General features: G+C 36.1%; 1 protein-coding gene across 1 annotated transcript in view; it reads right to left on the bottom strand.

Annotated features, from left to right (window-relative positions):
• Positions 1-9,624: 9,624 nt before the first annotated feature.
• LOC144324411 (uncharacterized) overlaps positions 9,625-18,059 on the bottom strand; it is a 36,592-nt gene continuing 28,157 nt past the window's right edge. The window contains exons 4-5 of the mRNA XM_077915854.1: positions 13,338-13,416; positions 9,625-11,332 (exon numbers count right to left, since the gene is read on the bottom strand). Coding sequence (XP_077771980.1) covers positions 11,319-11,332; positions 13,338-13,416 — 93 coding nt within the window. The 3' untranslated portion in view covers positions 9,625-11,318. The remainder of the gene's footprint in view (positions 11,333-13,337; positions 13,417-18,059) is intronic.

Genomic DNA, 18,059 nt, shown 5'->3' on the forward strand with positions numbered 1-18,059 from the left:
AAGTGATTAGATGAGACAGCTACAATATGCTCTGAGGTACCCTGTCAAAGCATTTGTCACACCATATTGTAACTTATCTCTTAATATGTCTGTCTTCCCTTCCAGACTCTGACCTTAAAATGGGAATTGTGTTTTACTACTTTTTCATCAGTGTCTGGCACAAGCTCTGTTGTATAGCAGACAGTTAATGTTCAATAAATGAGTGAACAAACAAATAATATAAATGAGTGAATGAGTAAATTTAGAGTAGATCATTTTACAAAATATTTTGTAAATGAGTACTGCTGAGATGTTTCCTAAATCCAGTTAGGAACCATGATGCTTCCCAACCTAATCAACAATGAATGAACAATAAATGTAAAGCATGTATGTGGATGTTGAAAGAATCCGTTGCTTGAATCCAGAGGAAACATGGTATTACTGAAGAGCATGAATGTTTTTTTGTTTGCAGCTGTTGTACTTTTTAGATAGGAAAGTCCTATCCAAGGTAAGTATATCTTCCCCAGTTACCACAGTTGGTTTCTGAGTTTGTTTAGTATGAATCAACTCTACAGAATCTGGCCACTCTTTGAGAATCTGATAGGACCGAGAGCCTGGATCAAGAAACCTCTGCTTAAAATGTGTCTGAGTAGATGGATGATCAGCATGATTCAATCTCTGTGAATTTCAGTTTAGAGTGTTTATAAACACGCTAATTTTACAAGAAGCCTTCAAATCAAATGAATCCAGCAAATTTCTCTTTAATAAAGAAATTTCACTTAAGTTCTCATACATAATGACACTGATAATAATTGGAAGCAAATTCTCATTGAATATGTGTGGCTACTCTTATTTTACTCATTATAACCCTAGTCATCTCAGTGACATTCCACTGCAAGTAGAATGACCAGGTAATAGAACTTGATCTGATTGATTTGATTAGCTCAGTGATTAATTTATGCGTGTGTTTATAAGGCTCTCTAAGACACTTGCTTCAGGTCAAAATAAAATTTGACTAGTCAGAGAAATTGTGTGTGGGTTTTTTTTTTTAATTCTGTTTACCTCTCTTTGAGTGCTATAAGGAATACATAAGCATAAAACTGTTTAAGGGATCAGAGCCTCCTCTTGAAGCCAGCTCTGTTCCTTTGAGAGAAAGAAAGGAAACCGTAACAGCTCTTCACCTGTGTGAGATGAATAGCTATAGGTCAGGTTGTATACAAACAGACTTTTTATGTCTGAGTAGGGGGGCACCATGCTATGCTTTCACGAAAGGTTTCTCTCTGACTCCTCAAAGTGTATTCACTATAAACACGTACACACATGTACACACACATATAACCTGCTATGTGTACTCAGATTTCAAAAATTCCAAATCTTGATTTAAGCTATATAACTAATACGATCTTAATAAAATATCAATATTTTGAGACATCTGACAAAATGATATTAAATTTAAGTAGGAAACATAAATATGTGAGTCTGTTCTTAAATACAGTGTAGCTTATATTATAGTTGGGAGAGACACAAGTGTAAGTAAACATTTAAATAAATTATATGTTTAATTTTTAGATGGTGAAAAGTGCTCTAGAGAAAAGTTTAGCACAATAGGTGGATATCTGTGGGGCTTCAATTTTAAATAGGGTCTACAGAGAATACCAAGGAGGTAAGTACTATTATTTGCATTTCATAGGAGAGAAATTTTACATTTCCAAGATATGTAAATGATATCTGAAAATCAGTAATGGTTCAAAAAGAGTTTGGTTTGGGTATTTGAGATACTTAAAGCTACAATATAGCCATCTTGAAATACGAAATCAAACCAACAAAATATAACAAATGTTTTGATAACAATTCATGGAATTTCTGTGTTTAAATAACTCACTGGTTAAAAATCAAAACCTGGATTCTGCAATGTTTATAAAACGATGAAATTGAAAGCAATAAGTTTCAGAATCTATGGAATATATTCACAGTTATATACAGCACAATTCTCATAGTCTTAAACTCTTACATAAAAAAAGAGTAACAATAAGTAAATTAGTTATTCAAATCAAGTTTCTGGAAAAGATCAACAGGTAAGAACTAAGGAAAGTAGATGGATGATTTAACAAAATGAAAGCAGAAGTGAATACATAACAAAGCAGAACCTATAAGTAAATCCAAAGCCTGGTTCTTAAAACAAAACAGATAAAACAGATTAAATTTGAAATGAAAGTGAGGAAATAAACAAACAACTACACATAAAGAATATATCAAATTAGTTAAAAGAGAGTATCTTACAATATTCTCTATTTGAAAACCTAGACAAAATGAAAGTTTTTTCAAATAAAAGAATGCATAAGTTTTCAGAATTTACTCACGAAGATATGGAAAAACTAAATGACCCAAATATTCAAGGTGAAAATTGAGAAAAGTACTTGTTATTCCTTACAAACATCACACTTAGAAGATTTTACAGATGAAGTCTTTCAAATACTCTAGAACTTTGAAAGAAATAATTCTAATTCTGTCAAATAAATTTACATCATATAAAAAAGGAAAGTTTAAAGTGATATCAAAATCTGATTAATGATAACAGAAAGGGAGAAACAAAGGCAGACTACTTTAACCCATGAAAGCAAAAGTGCAAAACGAATTATAGCAAATGGAATAGAGCTGTGTGAAAAACACCTTAGTATTTGGAAGACTGGTGATAAGATTTATCATATTAAAAGATAGAGGAAAATCATATAATCAATTTAATAGATGCAGTTGCTTTAAAGGAGCATTTATTTTTTTAATATAAAACCTTAAGAACTCTTGGGGTGCCTGGGTGGCTCAGGCTATTAAGCATTTGACTCTAGATTTTGGCTCAGGTCATGATCTCAGGGTCATGGGATTGAGCCCCTAGTTGGACTCTGCACTTGGCATGGAACCTGCTTAAGATTCTCTCTCTCCCTCTTCCTTTCCCTCTTCCCCATTTCTGGTAGTTGCTCTCTCTCAACAGAACAAAACAAAACACTTTAAAAACTCCTAAAATATGGAAATGGAAACTTCCTTAGTATGAAGTAAATACATGTCTTAATTCAAAGGCAAACATCAGGCCTACTATTGAAACACTGAGATATTTCTGCTAAGGTGGGAAGAAACACAAATATGGTCTTTTACATTGTTATCATTTATTATTTTTCTGGAAGTACAGACAGTAAAATTAGGAAAAAAAATAAAAATTAAACTTACAAATAATGGAAAGTATGGGCAAATTTTTTTATTTTGCAAATGATAGTAATATGCCCTAAAAGAATAAACTAAAAACTATTATAAAAACAATTTAGTAAAATAGCATTTTAAAAATAAACAGCCAAAGTTTCCTATATACAAAACCAATCAATTCAGAAAAAAACATAGCTTCAATGTATTCTATATAGCAGTGACATTAGAAAAGTAATATTACAAAGACGTATTATAAGAAGATATCACTGAAATGAAAAACTACACCTGCACAGTAAATTAGCATGAAAATGAGGCATAGAACTCCTTACATTGATATATACCCCTGTTATGTCAATGAATTTCAAGAATGAAGAAATAATTATTCAGATGTCAGAAAAAGTTAGTCACCTCCAAAGAGAAAAAAAAAAAACAGACTTCAGACTTCTGCATAGCAACATTCCATGTTCACCTGTAAAGGAGAATTGTCTGCAATGTGCTGTCCAATACAATTGCTGCTAACTACATATGGCTTTTGATCACTTGAAATGTGATTAGTTCAAACTGAGATGTGCTGTAAGTGTAAAATACAGGCTATATTTTGAAGACTTACTATGAAAAAATTTTTTTAATATCATTAACTATTTTTTATGTTCATTACATGTTGAAATATTTGAGCATATTGAATTAAATAAACATCATTAATATTAAAAACATGATGGGATAAAACACTTAAGATACAAAGCCTGAGAGTAATAATCAATGTGTAGAATTTATGTTAAAAAAAAGTGTTAGAGGCTCCTGGGTGGCTTAGTCAATGAAGACACTGGCTTTTGATTTTGGTTCAGATCATGACCTCAGCATCCTGAGATCCAGCTCTGCCCCAGGCTCCACACTGAACATGGAGTCTGCTTAAGATTCTCTCTCCCTATTCCTCACCCTCTGCGCCTTTCTCCTGGCTCCCTCATGCTCTCTGTCTTAGAAAATATGAACAAACAAAAAACTTTAAGTCTTTTCTAAGGATAGTAAAGAAGTATTAAATAAAGAGAAAGATGTGCTTTGGACAAGAATTATCTATGAAATAAAAATGCATATTTTTCTCAAATCGGTATATTTAACATACTTTTTTCAAAATAACAGCAAGATTGCTTTTAAGAAAATTCACAATGTAATGCTAAACTTCACTTGGAAAAATAGATAGTAAGATTAAAATGAAATATTATAAATAAGAAGAGTAATGGAAAACAAGCCCTACTCAGGATAAATATAAGTTAAAAATCTAAAGAAATGGAGTTTGTTACTGATTTAGGAATAGACTGAAAAGTGTAGAAGTGGAAATATATGAATATTTAGTATATGATAGTAGTAGAATTCTAATAAATGGTGGAGAGAATAGATTAGGTAATAAGTGATGTTTTAATAAATTGGTTTGACAATTGGAGAATATAAGTGAGATAGAGATCTCACATGAGTGAGTTGCAGATGAATCAAACAGTATCACATAATATAAAATCATAAAACCAATGAAGTAAAACATTAGAATATTGCTGCATGAAGGTCTTCCAAGCAGGATGCAAAATTTGGAAGTTGTGAAGGGAGATTGATCAATTTAAGAACATAATATTTGATCATTCAGTCAACACAGAAAACTAAAGTCAGAGTACGAATGACAACCATGAGGAAAACTAACTGGAAAAGCATGTAAGAACAGACTAATTTTATTTTTAGTAAAGGGTTGATAAATTATAGAGAAAAAGTAGTTCAACCTTATAGAATTATGACAAACATGAACAGGTAGTTTACTAGGTTGCCCATCAAAACACATTTGTAACAACTACTCAGGCACAAATCTGGAAACAATCTAAATATCTGTCGATTGTTATTTACACAATTGATAGAATATACAGTATAACTTTAATTAAAAATAAGGTAATGTGAACTGGTGCAGCCACTCTGGAAAACTGTGTGGAGGTTCCTCAAAGAGTTAAAAATAGACCTGCCTTACGACCCAGCAATTGCAGTGTTGGGGATTTACCCCAAAGATACAAATGCAATGAAACGCCGGGACACCTGCACCCCGATGTTTCTAGTAGCAATGTCCACAATAGCCACACTGTGGAAGGAGCCTCGGTGTCCAACGAAAGATGATGGATAAAGAAGATGTGGTCTATGTATACAATGGAATATTACTCAGCCATTAGGAATGACAAATACCCACCATTTGGTTCAACGTGGATGGAACTGGAGGGTATTATGCTGAGTGAAATAAGTCAATCGGAGAAGGACAAAAATTATATGGTCTCATTCATTTGGGGAATATAAAACTTAGTGAAAGGGAATAAAGGGAAAGGAGAGAAAATGAGTGAAAATATCAGTGAGGGTGACAAAACATGAGAGATACCTAACTCTGGGAAATGAACAAGGGGTAGTGGAAGGGGAAGTGGGCCGGGGGGGGGGGGGGGGGGGAGGGGGGCGGGGTTGGGGTGACTGGGTGGTGGGCACTGAGGGGGGCACTTGACGGGATGAGCACTGGATGTTAAGCTATATGTTGGCAACTTGAACTCCAATAAAAAAATTTTTTAAAAAATAAAAATGAGGTAGATTTTTCACAGATATGGAGAAATATCCAAACCACATTACCATGTGAATAAATGGCCTAAAAGTAGACAGAGATTTATTTTACTTGTAAAAAAGCAGGGGATATCAGGATATCCTTATTATCATTGTTTGTAATAATGTTCACTTAATGCAAAGCATAATGGGTCTAGTCTATGTTAATAGCTGGTTATTTCATAAATCATCAAATTATGTAGAATTTAAAGGAAAAAGGAATATAAAGACTGCAATACTCATAATTAAATGCATTATGTTGATTTCCTAGAAAATTGATTTTGTGTTAGATTTGAAAAAGTATGGTGTGAATTTAACATTTTGTTTTGAAAATCGGTATTTTAAAATATGAAATTCTTTGTATAACTTTATAGATGATCCACATGAAACACGTAAAAGCTAAATAATTCAGTTTATTATTTCAGTGGAATAGCAAATAATTCCAATGAGATTCTCAAAGTAAGTTTAAAGAAGCTCCTTTAATTGAAAAACAGAGGTCTTTTACAACTTATTGTGGGTTTTTTAAGCCTCATAATACATTTTTCCATAGCTATTCTTCTTTCAGAATAAAAGAATAATTATCTTAAATCTCTCATACTTGTATCTATTTAATTTTTTTTAAGATTTTATTTATTTATTCGTGAGAGACACACACACACAGAGAGAGAGAGAGAGAGAGAGAGAGAGAGACAGTGACACAAGCAGAGGGAGAAACACGCTCCAAGCAGGGACCCTAATGTGGGACTCGATCCCGGGCCTCCGGGATTATGCCCTGAGCCAAAGGCAGACACTCAACCGCTGAGCCACACAAGCATCCCTCATTAAAAAAAAAAAAAAAAAAAGAAATATGTAGTATCTTTTTTAATTTCTGAAATTTTAATTTCTGAAAGTCTCTAGGGGAAAAAGCTGTTTTTCTTTTGACACTCCACCATCTTTGTTTTCAAAGTTTTAAAAAGATATGAATAATTTTCACTTATTTCTTCAAAGGAATATTATTTAAAAAATACTCTGCCTTCAAATATAAACCAAATATAAACCAGAGAAAATTCATCTGGCCATCGGATTAGTATTAAATTCCTAAGAACTTGAAAATCAATTCATCCCTGAGCTTAATTTTATCCTTATCTCTCAAATCAATTAGTGTATAGCCACAGGTGAATGAGCAAATACGAAGTTTTGTAAAAGAAATTATTGTAGTAATTCTGTTACTAGCAGCAAGGCCCTATAGTAGTTTCAGCCATTTTAAGTGGCTTCTATTTTTTTTTTATAAATTATCTGGAGTTGGTTTGTTATAACCTGTTCTTTCATTTTCTACCTAAGGAAATGGGAAGTTGTCATCACTCTGAGGTGATCACTTCTAGAGCTCTTGCTGGGAGCCCTTCCCGTTATTCAAGCTGTGTTTGGCTTCAGATTAGCATGGTTGCTTCCAACTTGAATCTATTATCACAATTCTTCATCTAAAATGGAAAGTTAATGTTTTCAACTTGAGGAATAAAAAATTTTAACAAAATGAAGTGAATGTAGTTATCTGAGGGAAAACTTTTTTCTTTTCTTTTTTTTTTTTTAACTGTAAGTGATCCTGTATTGCCAAGTTGTCCAAAGAACACACATCTGTCTCCAGGTGTTCATGCAAATTCTAAAAAAAATGTTTTAAAATCTTCCCCAGACTTAATTACTATTCTTATAAGGATGGTAAATAACCCAGAGAGCTATATGTTCTAAACTTATCTGACCATGGAAACTATTTTTTTCCCTTATAGAACATCTGTTTAGTAGAACACAGTTTGGGTAACACTGATGAGAGCATATTTTCAGACATTAAAAAAAATTACCTTAATAATTTGACCTCTAGCAAAATCTCCTGCTATATTTAATAAATTTATACTTTAGAAAGTTAATCTGTGATATCACTTTTTATTGGTATGAGAATAACACATATTATGATTTTAGCTAGAGGCTTCATAAGTAACTGATAGAATTTTACCTCTGAGGTGATCCTGTCAAGCACTTGTTGACCAAGTTGCTGCTATGGGTTTGTTGAATAGAGATTTGATAATCACCGAAGCTACTGGGCACAGTAGCTGAGCCCTGTTAATGTCCTGTCGGCGCTGCCCCAATTTCCAGCATGGACGCCTTCTGGAAGTAAAGGCTGGCTCTAGAAGCCATACAATTTGTACCCCTGCAGGCAATGACTGTTTTGGCTATGCAATGAGCAGATGAACAAAAAAAGGGGGGTTTTCCTATGTGGACACTAAGTGCTATTCACTCTCAGAAGGCTCAATAGGAGTACAAGGTGATATCTGTTAATAAACGTGAAGCTCTAAGTTCTTTTGTCATTGTTCCAGGTATTGTTAGGAAACTTAAAGTGTTACTGTTCTTCTCGTCTGAGATTTTCCCTAAATGGTCCATTTATTCATGCTTATTCGAGGGAAATTTAAAAATTCTTTTCTATCCTTTCCTCTCATTTTTCAAAGTCAGCTTAAAATTGTAAGGACTTGCAGGAAGTTGGGTTATTCTGTTATGTCATTTGGCAACTTCCTTTTCAGCTTTTTCTATATACCTGTTAAATTTCATGTTCAAATGAGAGGTTTTCTACCAATATTTCAGTATCCTACCAAACAGGTCAATTTCATTGTGTTCTCTTCACAATATCTATGGTCTACCCCTCTCAATATATGTCTATAGAAACCTTCATTCTTTACTGTGTCTTATAGGAAGCAAATGGGAGATTAGTTCCTGTTTGTAAAACTTCCTAGATTCTAAAGACATCTTTGATATGAAAAGGAATGGAATTCTCATTATGATTGAAAGAAGAAGAAGGGATATAAATGATCTAAACCACTTTAGGTCCCTAAGTTTAGTTGGTGATTGCCTGTGACCAATTTCAGAAATCTCACAACAGTAAAACATAACGTCTGTAAACATTCTATTCTACTGAATGGGGTCTCATCTGTTTGTTTTTAGTTCTTTGATCTAAATATAAAAGCCCTCAGATTCTCTGTTAGATATAGTTAGATATATCAACATCTTATGTATTGAGAGTTTCAGATGGGTTAATTTAAGAGGGGGATTTGAGTAGGGGAAGAGACAGTGAGACTGTGGGAGGATATTAGATAGCTAAAGTTAAGAGCAGAGGAGAGGGACATGGGAGAGACAGGTGGGGACACCAGACAAACAATTCCATCTTGTTAAGTGCCAGTTCTGAATATCTCACTAAATATCCTAAAAAGGAAATCCTGGCCAGTAGTGCTAATGCAGGTACACTGAGGGACCCATAGCTCACATTTTGTCAATGATGTGATAGATACGTTTTTAAAGTTGGAGGGTTAGGGTCTGAGATAGGAAAGCATCTTTGCTATGTACTGCAAAAAATCTGTCAAGGATTCTGCGCATATTTTTATATGAAGTTAGTCTGAAAGTTTAAACCATGGTCTTCCTGAGTTGTGTGAGGCTTGGGTTTTGGATTCTCTGGAGCCAAAATCTCATCACTCATCCAGAAAATCCTTCCTTGCTGCTTCTGTAATATCTATATCCCTTGCCATTGAACTTCAGAGCTGTGTGCTTCAATAGGGAACTAGGCTGAAAAGAAGGAGTCTTGAAGTAGTGGAAATCTGAGGACCATTGATCTGTGAGGCTTATTTCTTTGGAGGGGATAATGGGGTAGGGATTCTTGTGTTGAAACCCTAGGAATTTGAGGCATAGCTGGTGCCTGCACTTGTTTTTGGCCTTCGTCAAAAATATGGCATGCTACATACCACCTGAGTCTTTCTGAAGGGAGGTCAATGGAAACCATGCTATTCTTTACCAAGCTTGTTATTTATTTTATTTAAATTCAATTTGCCAACATATAGTATAACACCAAGTGCTCATCACAGCTTGTACTTTTAACCTTGTAGGTATCTACTAATTGTATCAAAACATTTTCTCCCTCAAGTTCCATATCTCATGTTAATTTATTTTCTTTACAATGAGCGCTTCTCCTGAAAATCAAAACAAAACAAACACTAAGGTTGCAAATACACAAATCAGGATAGTAAGCTTTTCTAGCAGGACATTTTACTTTGTAACATAACACTGATAGTATCTTAAGGGAAGGAATTTTAGAAATCATCCAGTTCTATTCATCTGGTTCATAGATGAAGAAATGGAGATCTGGAGAGGTAAACTGCCTTACTCAAGGCTTCACAGCTAGACATGAACACAAATCTTTCAGCACCAGCCAGTGCTTTTCCTCACTGCATCACACTGCCCTCGCTGTACTCCCTTACCCTCACCTTGAATGAAAAAGAGAACATGTTTCCCTTAAAATACTCAAAAACATCAAGTACTTGTAATAAATTTTTAGTGCCACAAATCAAATTAAAATATGCAAAACAATCACACTTCTTCAATAAAGAACATCTACACTTGCTTGTTACACATGAAGCATTTTTGTAATTTATTTGGAATCTGAAAAAATTATTTAAAATTTATTGAAGACGTAAAAAATTGACCAATCTACAAAATGCAAATTGTCTTGAAGAGCGTAAGGTAAGAATCCAAACCAAAGACATCTGCTTGCACTTATCCCTGCTTACTCAGCTAGCTGCCTACCCACCTGTTCTGCTAATGAGGTTGTTCTTACTATACCCCTCCCTGTTCTGTTTTAGCTTGACAAAGTCTTATGAAGTCAAGAAGTTATCAGCCACTAAAGTCCTGCTCAGCATAAAGAAAATAATTATTTAATTAAACTCCACCATCATGCACATTTCACAGATTATCTTCATTTTTCCTACAATAAGTATGATCTTCAGTGCTTTCAAATCTTAAAGTGGTTCTCTTAGCTTTTGGCATCTGATTCAGAAATTCATTCAATTTAAACCAGCCCACCTTGCTCAACCCCTCTCTTCAATATTCTACCCTGAAGTGGCCTTGGGGCTTGAAGTATCCTGGGTAAGGATGCTTTACATAAAGAGGAGGACAGCTAGAGCAGCATACATTTAACAAAATTTTCAATTTATATTTTTCTAAAGTATTACTTCATGGTGCAGTTTGGATTCCCTGGGGAAAAAATTCAGATTGAGATTTTCTGCATGGGAAATTTATTGGGAGTGCTCTTGGGCCCATACCTGTGAGATAGTGAAGGAAATTAGGATGGACAGAGGGAGAAACTGAACTGGAATGTTGTCACCATGAAAGTTTGTGCTGATCTGTCAGGAAGATCTAGAGTGGAATGGCCCATATAGAGGCAAAAAGAGCTAGACTTTTATCCTCCCACATTGTCCAATATGAGCTGCCTCTGGAAATTGGGGGTGGGGAGAATGACTGAGGACAGGGGTGCTCTCTGTAATTTAGTCTTCTTGTGACCAGGGTGATTCCAAAAAATAAATTCTGATGACAGCCATCAGCTGCCAACAATTAGGACATGGAGGAATGAGTAATGAACCCAGTCATGGAGGTTGATTTGGGCAGGGTGCCATGGCATCCACAACATCCACCATTTATACTGCTCAGATCCACAGCTTCATATATTGCACTCAGAGAGCAACTCCTTCTGGATCCTAATGGACTTTTCCTAGAAAAATTATAAGAGTAAAGGTTAGGAGATAAGCAATAGCTCTAGCTGCTCCTTCTGGTTTCAAGGCTACCATGTAACATTTCTATCTTCTACTAATTAATCCAGATTCCACTTACCTTTGGCTAGCAACTCTTGGTCTAGACGATTCACTTGCTGAGATGACTCAGACCCTAATCTCAGTGGTTCTAAGCCCTGGATAACATGTTCTTCATAGACTGTGAATTTGCCATTATAATCAAAATTATGCCAGAATACTGGGAGACACTGGCAAAGGTCATCTGGGTGCCAACATGTTCTTCCATGCCTCTGTGGTGTAACAGCAGTCTTAATTTTTCTTGATGATCAGGCCAGTTGCTCTTGCCAAGATGTAACTCCTTTCCTTGCCAACTGGTCTCTTAGTACAAAAAATGTAAAGTAACAGGCATCCTTAGCTTAAAGTTCAATGGCAGTCCTGCTGCATCCCATAGTGGAAGCATTCATACCTCAGAATCAGAAGTATTAAGCCTACAGAGTCCAGCATTAAGGGAAAGCAAGTACATATTCCTCACTTGGGTCACTGAGAATAAGAGTAAGCTGGGCCACTCAGTTTCCATCCTTTGGTTGAACTCATATGTTTTACCTACTGGGAAGATAGTATCATTAGAAAGTCATTAATTTAGGGTGTTATACAACATTTTGGAGAAGATCCCCTATTTTCCAAGGGTATTATTTGCAAGTTAGTGCTTTAGCTGTTCCCCTTAAGGCCATTCCATTGCTCTACTAGCTCAGCAACTTCCAGATGACACACTAAGTGATGGTAACAGTGGATTGTCTGGTCATATGATCAACATAAAATATGTGGGATCCTGTGTCGGTGAATCAATCACTGTGTCAGCTCTTGGAGAATGAGACTAGGTTGGCCCTGCAGGCAGGAAAGGGAAAACTCCTGGAATGTATGCTGATTCCAGGCAAGTTCATTTGCTGCTTCTTTCAATGTGAAAAAAAAAAAAATCCAATCTGATTAGCTTGGTAAGAGACTGGATAGTCTTCTTCAGGGATGGTGACATATGAGGGACTCAGATTTGGTCTCGTTGTTAGCATATTAGATATTCACCATCAGCAGTAGGGAGATGAGCCTTAGCCAGTGGAAGCTTGTGCTATTGGGCCCATGCATCATCTCCATCCTTGCCACTGGGGTTCAACACATGCATCCTCTGTGCCAGCACTAGGTGGATGATGACAGAAGCTATCTGATGTCACCTGGTCAATTTTTTCTATTTGGTTGTTTAATGCCTCTTCTGAGGTGGGTGTTCTCTGATGGGTGTTAACATGTGATCAAAGGTCTTCACACTCATACCTACTCTCATCAGCCAAGCATTATGCCTATTTCTCAGACCAAAGCAATTTATTACTCCCAGAAACAGCCAACAGATTTCATCATCTATAATTATTATCTGCCATATCATTTTAAGGGCTGAGATACTTTACCCACCACTATATTCTCCACTATAGTATCCTTTCAATTCATGGTTAGTGAAAGTTTTAATAATTGTCCCACTAATGCATGCTAGGAGCTGTCAGTGTTATATCGACCACCAGGGATAAAGTTTTTATTTCTAACTTATCAGCAGGTGATTTGGCAGCAAAATCCCATTTTGTAGATAATTTCTTTGAGTCATTCCTGGCACCAACTATTGCAAATTGGGTTCTCCCAGAAAATAGATGCTGAGAAGGAGATCTTCACGCACAAGTTTATTGTGGGAGTCGTTATTCCTACTGGGTTGAAGTAGGAAGGATGGTGCAGAGGGAGAAGTTGAAATGTGATGCCTTTAGAAGAAGTCTCAGCTGATCTTACAGGGAACTCTGGAGTTGGGAAGGTGCTTTGGAGGTGAATCATAGTAGGGCCTAGGCTTTCATATGCCCTAGTAGGTCAGCCATTGAATGTCAGCTGCCCCTGGGAAAGAGGCAAATCTGGGTGTGACAGCTGTCTCTAGGCTGGGACAGATTCCAGAGAGGTACTCACCTGAGAGCTGTGGGCCACCTACTCTCCCAGTAGCTGGGGGCAGGAAAAGGAACATCAGTGCTTTAGTCCCAAAATGGGCCTGGAGAACAGCAAATCTGGGTGAGACACACACCATGCACTATTTATTCTATAAAATTTAGAAAATACAAAAAGGCTAAAAAGAAAGATAAAAGTGGTTCATATGGGATCCCTGGGTGGCGCAGCGGTTTGGCGCCTGCCTTTGGCCCGGGGCGTGATCCTGGAGACCCGGGATCGAATCCCACATCGGGCTCCCCGTGCATGGAGCCTGCTTCTCCTTCTGCCTATGTCTCTCTCTCTCTCTCTGTGACTATCATAAATAAAACTATGTCTCTCTCTCTCTCTGTGACTATCATAAATAAAAAAAATTAAAAAAAAAAGTGGTTCATATGACTATCAGCTTTAACCGTCCTTACTACTTTGGTATATTACCTTCTCTTCTTTTTCCTAGGTATCTATAGTTCTATGTATTAGAAACTACACCAAAAACATCATTTCATATGTTGCTGCATCCATTAACATGATTTATTTAATTCTTCATATTAAAAACAATGATTATATCCCCAATTTTAGCAACCTTAAATATTTTATCTTGTCTGTGTACAAAAATTTACCTAACAATTTTTCTATTATTAGTTGTGGACTCTTATATTTTGATAATATAAAGAATATCAGTATAAATTTAAATTGTCAGTCTATAATCTAAAAATACCTGTTAGAGCCTCTCTTCCTTTTTGTTAATTAGAAAGTTAACAAATCTTTATTGGCAAGACCCTTTCAACATTCCTTTCCTGAAATTCTTGGATTTATTGTGGGGAAAAGAAATTAAAGCTAGTTTTTCTTGTGTTTTTATTTTAATTCTGTCACTTAACAACTCTGTGATTTTGGGCTAATCACTTAACTCCCCTGACCTTAAGATTTTATATCATAACTGCAAAATCTCTGCCCTTCTTCACACATTTATTGTGAGAAACCCAAACACTCTACTCATACAGAAGAGAGAGTTTTGTAGTGATGTCATGTCTACAGACAGAAGAATAGTACAATGGGGAGATATAAAAACAAAACAAAAACAAGAACAAATCTTTCTTTTTTCTTTCAAACTGTATTCTAATTTGCCTAGTGTCAGAATCATATACATTTTACAGAGAAACAAGACAAATGAAACTCATTAGTTTTGTTTCAAAACAGACAGGGGCTACGCCTGCATAGCAACCAGCAAAAGATGGAGAGGGGCAGTTTTCAGCTGATGGTCCAGATGCTTGCTGATATTCACAGTGTAAACAAAACAGTGCAGTGGGCTGACTGAATCTCCCATTCATCACCAAGATGCTTGGCCTTGTGTAGATAAAACTGCAAGTTGGTGATGGGGAGGAAAAAAATCCATATAGACAGAAAAACAGAAGGATACGCGATTCCACTCTAGTGTGTTTGAATGTAAATGTTTCTCTTTGTTCTATCATAAGCAGGAATCCCAGGCAGCCTGTTACTAGGGCAGGGCCAGCCATAAAGATAGTAGGGATATAAATGGTGACAAGATAAATAATCTTCCATTTTACTGCAGCTAATCAGAGGGGAGCCTTTTAAAATAGAGTATTCTATGAACCGTCCCAAGTTGGGTGTCTTTACTTATTTTATCTTATGCTTTTTCAAATTGTAGTCTCTCCAGGAAGCATAAGTCATTGTAATACTAGAGGAAGGGCCCGTATATCCTTGCTTGTTTTCATGGTATCTGAGAACAAGACTGAAGACTCCTGAGATGTGATGGTGATGACTTAAAAGCTCTAAGCTCTGCCTTAAATCTTGAATTAATGCATCCAGAAACCAGACTGGGATGTGATGCTTAGGGGAGTTAGGTTCTTTTATCCCGTACCCTCAACTATGCAGAGAGAGGAGGAAAATCAAGTATTTGTCTAAAAGGGAGGAGAAAGTAATCCTTCTCACTTCTTTCTTCTCCTCCTCTACTTCTATAGCCTTGTGGGAACTTTGGAATGTGATTCCTTATTTTAAAAATGAGTTTCTCCATAGGTATGATTAACCAGACATTTACCAGGCGATCTCTTTTCTTTTGGGGTTTTCAACTACTTTATATTTGTTATAAATTATATAATACATGTGTAACAACTCAAAACACAATATAACATTATCATAAGTGTTTGTTAATCACTCAGTGTGTGCTTGTATATGCATCAAGCACCCAAGAACCTACAAAGTTCCTGGTACTTGCTGTTTCCTTATCTCTCATTCACTCTTTCTCAAGCTCCCACAATATGACTTCTGTTTTTATAAGATGACTAAAATTTCTCTTGCCAAGATCAATGACCTCTTTTTTTAATAAACTCAATAGAAAGTTAGTCCTTAATCATTTGTGATCTTTTGGTAGCTTGCTGCAATGCCAACTAGCTTCTCCTTCTTGAAAAGCCTTTTTCCTGGCTTCTGGGATACCATGCTACCTGGTTTCCCTCTTACTTCTCTCTAATGCCTCTTTCTTTGGCCTTTAGCATGTTATTCCTTCCTCTGCCAATCCCCAAAATGTCGACGTTTTTCAGAATTCTTCTCTAGGTTTCTACTTCTCTCCCCTCTCATTCTCTTTTCTCCCCTACCCTTTCTTCTCTTCATTCCACTCAACCTCCTTGAGTAAACAGAACCATTCCAATGCAGTCCCTAATCTCATATCCCCATTCAGCTCCTTATATATTTGATTGTTCTTAAATTATACCTTTATCTCAATCTTTACACCTAGACACCATCTCATATATCAAATTGCCCCTTGGATATCTCAATGTTATTGTCTCACAGATACTGCCATTTTAGTATAATCAAAGAAAAATTCATCATCTTCTTCCACAAATTTGATTCATCAAATTTACCATTTTGCCTTTTTTACTGAATGGTACTAATGTCCATCCCACAGTTTATGTAATAAATGTGGGTGTCATGGTTACCTCTTCTTTCTCTCATACTCCACATATTCAATTAATTACCAAGCTCTATGAAATTTAACTCCAAAATATTTTAAAATATATTTACATCCTTCTGTTTCCCTACTAATGCTCTAATCTGAGTCCCACCATTTCTCCCAAGATTATAGTGTAACTTCTCTTTAAGCATACAAAACTTGGAAGAGAGAACAGATACAGTGCATTTTTGGGAAAGGAGTCTTAATGTTAGCCAAACTGGAAAAAACAAGGGTCCATAGGACAGACCATAGCATTTCTTCATATTTCTTTCATGGTCACCTTTCAGTTTACATAGACTTGACTTCTGGTGGAAATGTGAGAAGCTCTTCCACTTTTGATCTCCTCCTCTCCTCTTTCCACTTCCTACTATCCCTTTGACTCCTCTCCTGTACCCTCCCTTCAAGTGCCTTAAGTCCTATGAGGTTCTGATAATGCCTCCTGTTTCCATCCATTTTGAACGGCTCTGGGTCCTTACTGTGACACAGATGGACAAATGTTTAGGTATTTCAGATGTTTCAGAGCATTAATAAGACACATTTTAATTAATTAGTTAGTTAGTTAACTTACTTACTCATTTATTTGCCGAGTCAGCATGGAGTGCCTCTCTTGGCATGACTTTTCTGTTAGTATTCTATCCGAATCTTTTCAGGAATCAGAGGGTAAGGAAGGGAGGTGTGACTCTGATATTCTGTTTATGATTCTATTCACCAGCTGATGTGCCACTGCTCAATATTCTCTTCTTTCTGAGGTCAAAGTGAGACTTCCAAAAGGCATGTCCAATCATACCACTTCCCCGCTTAAAGGTTTCTCATTGCCATCAGGGTAACTATCAACTTCTTCACAAAGAGGACCTGTCTATCCCTAGCCATGCCTTCTTCTTTCCCCCAGGCCTGGATTTGTTTTGTGCTCTGTGTCATCTAGTTCTCTGTTATTTCTAGTCCATTGCATATGCTATTCCCTCTGTCCCAACACAGACCTTGGAATCCTTATAATCTTATGCTTCCGCTTGGTGTTCTTTCTTTCTCACCTCTACCTCTTTCTTTCTACGAGCAGAAAGATGAGAATGTGAATTTGAGTCTTTATGGGTATTTGTTTATATTCTGTTTTTTTTTTATTTGTTTTTTATGTTTATTGAATCCTCCCAGTAGCTGCGAATCTGAAATTGAGTTGTCTCTGTGAATAAGAAAAGAACCTGTCTCAGGAGTCTTACTCTTGAGTATGCCTCTGTTGGCTGATAATTGTCTTCAGGTGGAGGATGGAGGGATGTGATTTCTAGTTAGCGTCTCCTAGTTGTGGGAGGAAAGCTAAGGGTCCCTCCTGTGCAGGTGCTTATGAGTACAATCGCAATAAACTGAGAACTGGTATTTAATTTTCAGTGTTGGTGTTACAGGAATATGGATGAAGGGTTGTTTTAGCATGGGAATTAAATACGTCTCAAGATCCTCTGCAGCATTAATATGGAAAAAATTCACTCCTAGCAGATTTCTAGACTTATATACAGTGAGTAGTTATTGGCATCACTATTTAGGAGATAGTTTCTGTCAGCAGAGTTGATATATCTCTGGTTCCTAATTTAAATGTTGTGGTTTTGTTTCCTGTTAGTCGGAAGGATGTTATTATCTGTTAGATTTGATGGTAGAAGAAAGAAGAAGGAAGCAGAGAATATGAAATTCTGAGCTCAAGCAGCAACAATATTTAGGAAAGGAAACAATCCCCGGAGAAAGAATTGGGTAAAGTTGATAGG

This window comes from Canis aureus, chromosome 11 (assembly GCF_053574225.1).
Source record: "Canis aureus isolate CA01 chromosome 11, VMU_Caureus_v.1.0, whole genome shotgun sequence".
In the NCBI taxonomy this organism is placed as follows: domain Eukaryota; kingdom Metazoa; phylum Chordata; class Mammalia; order Carnivora; family Canidae; genus Canis; species Canis aureus.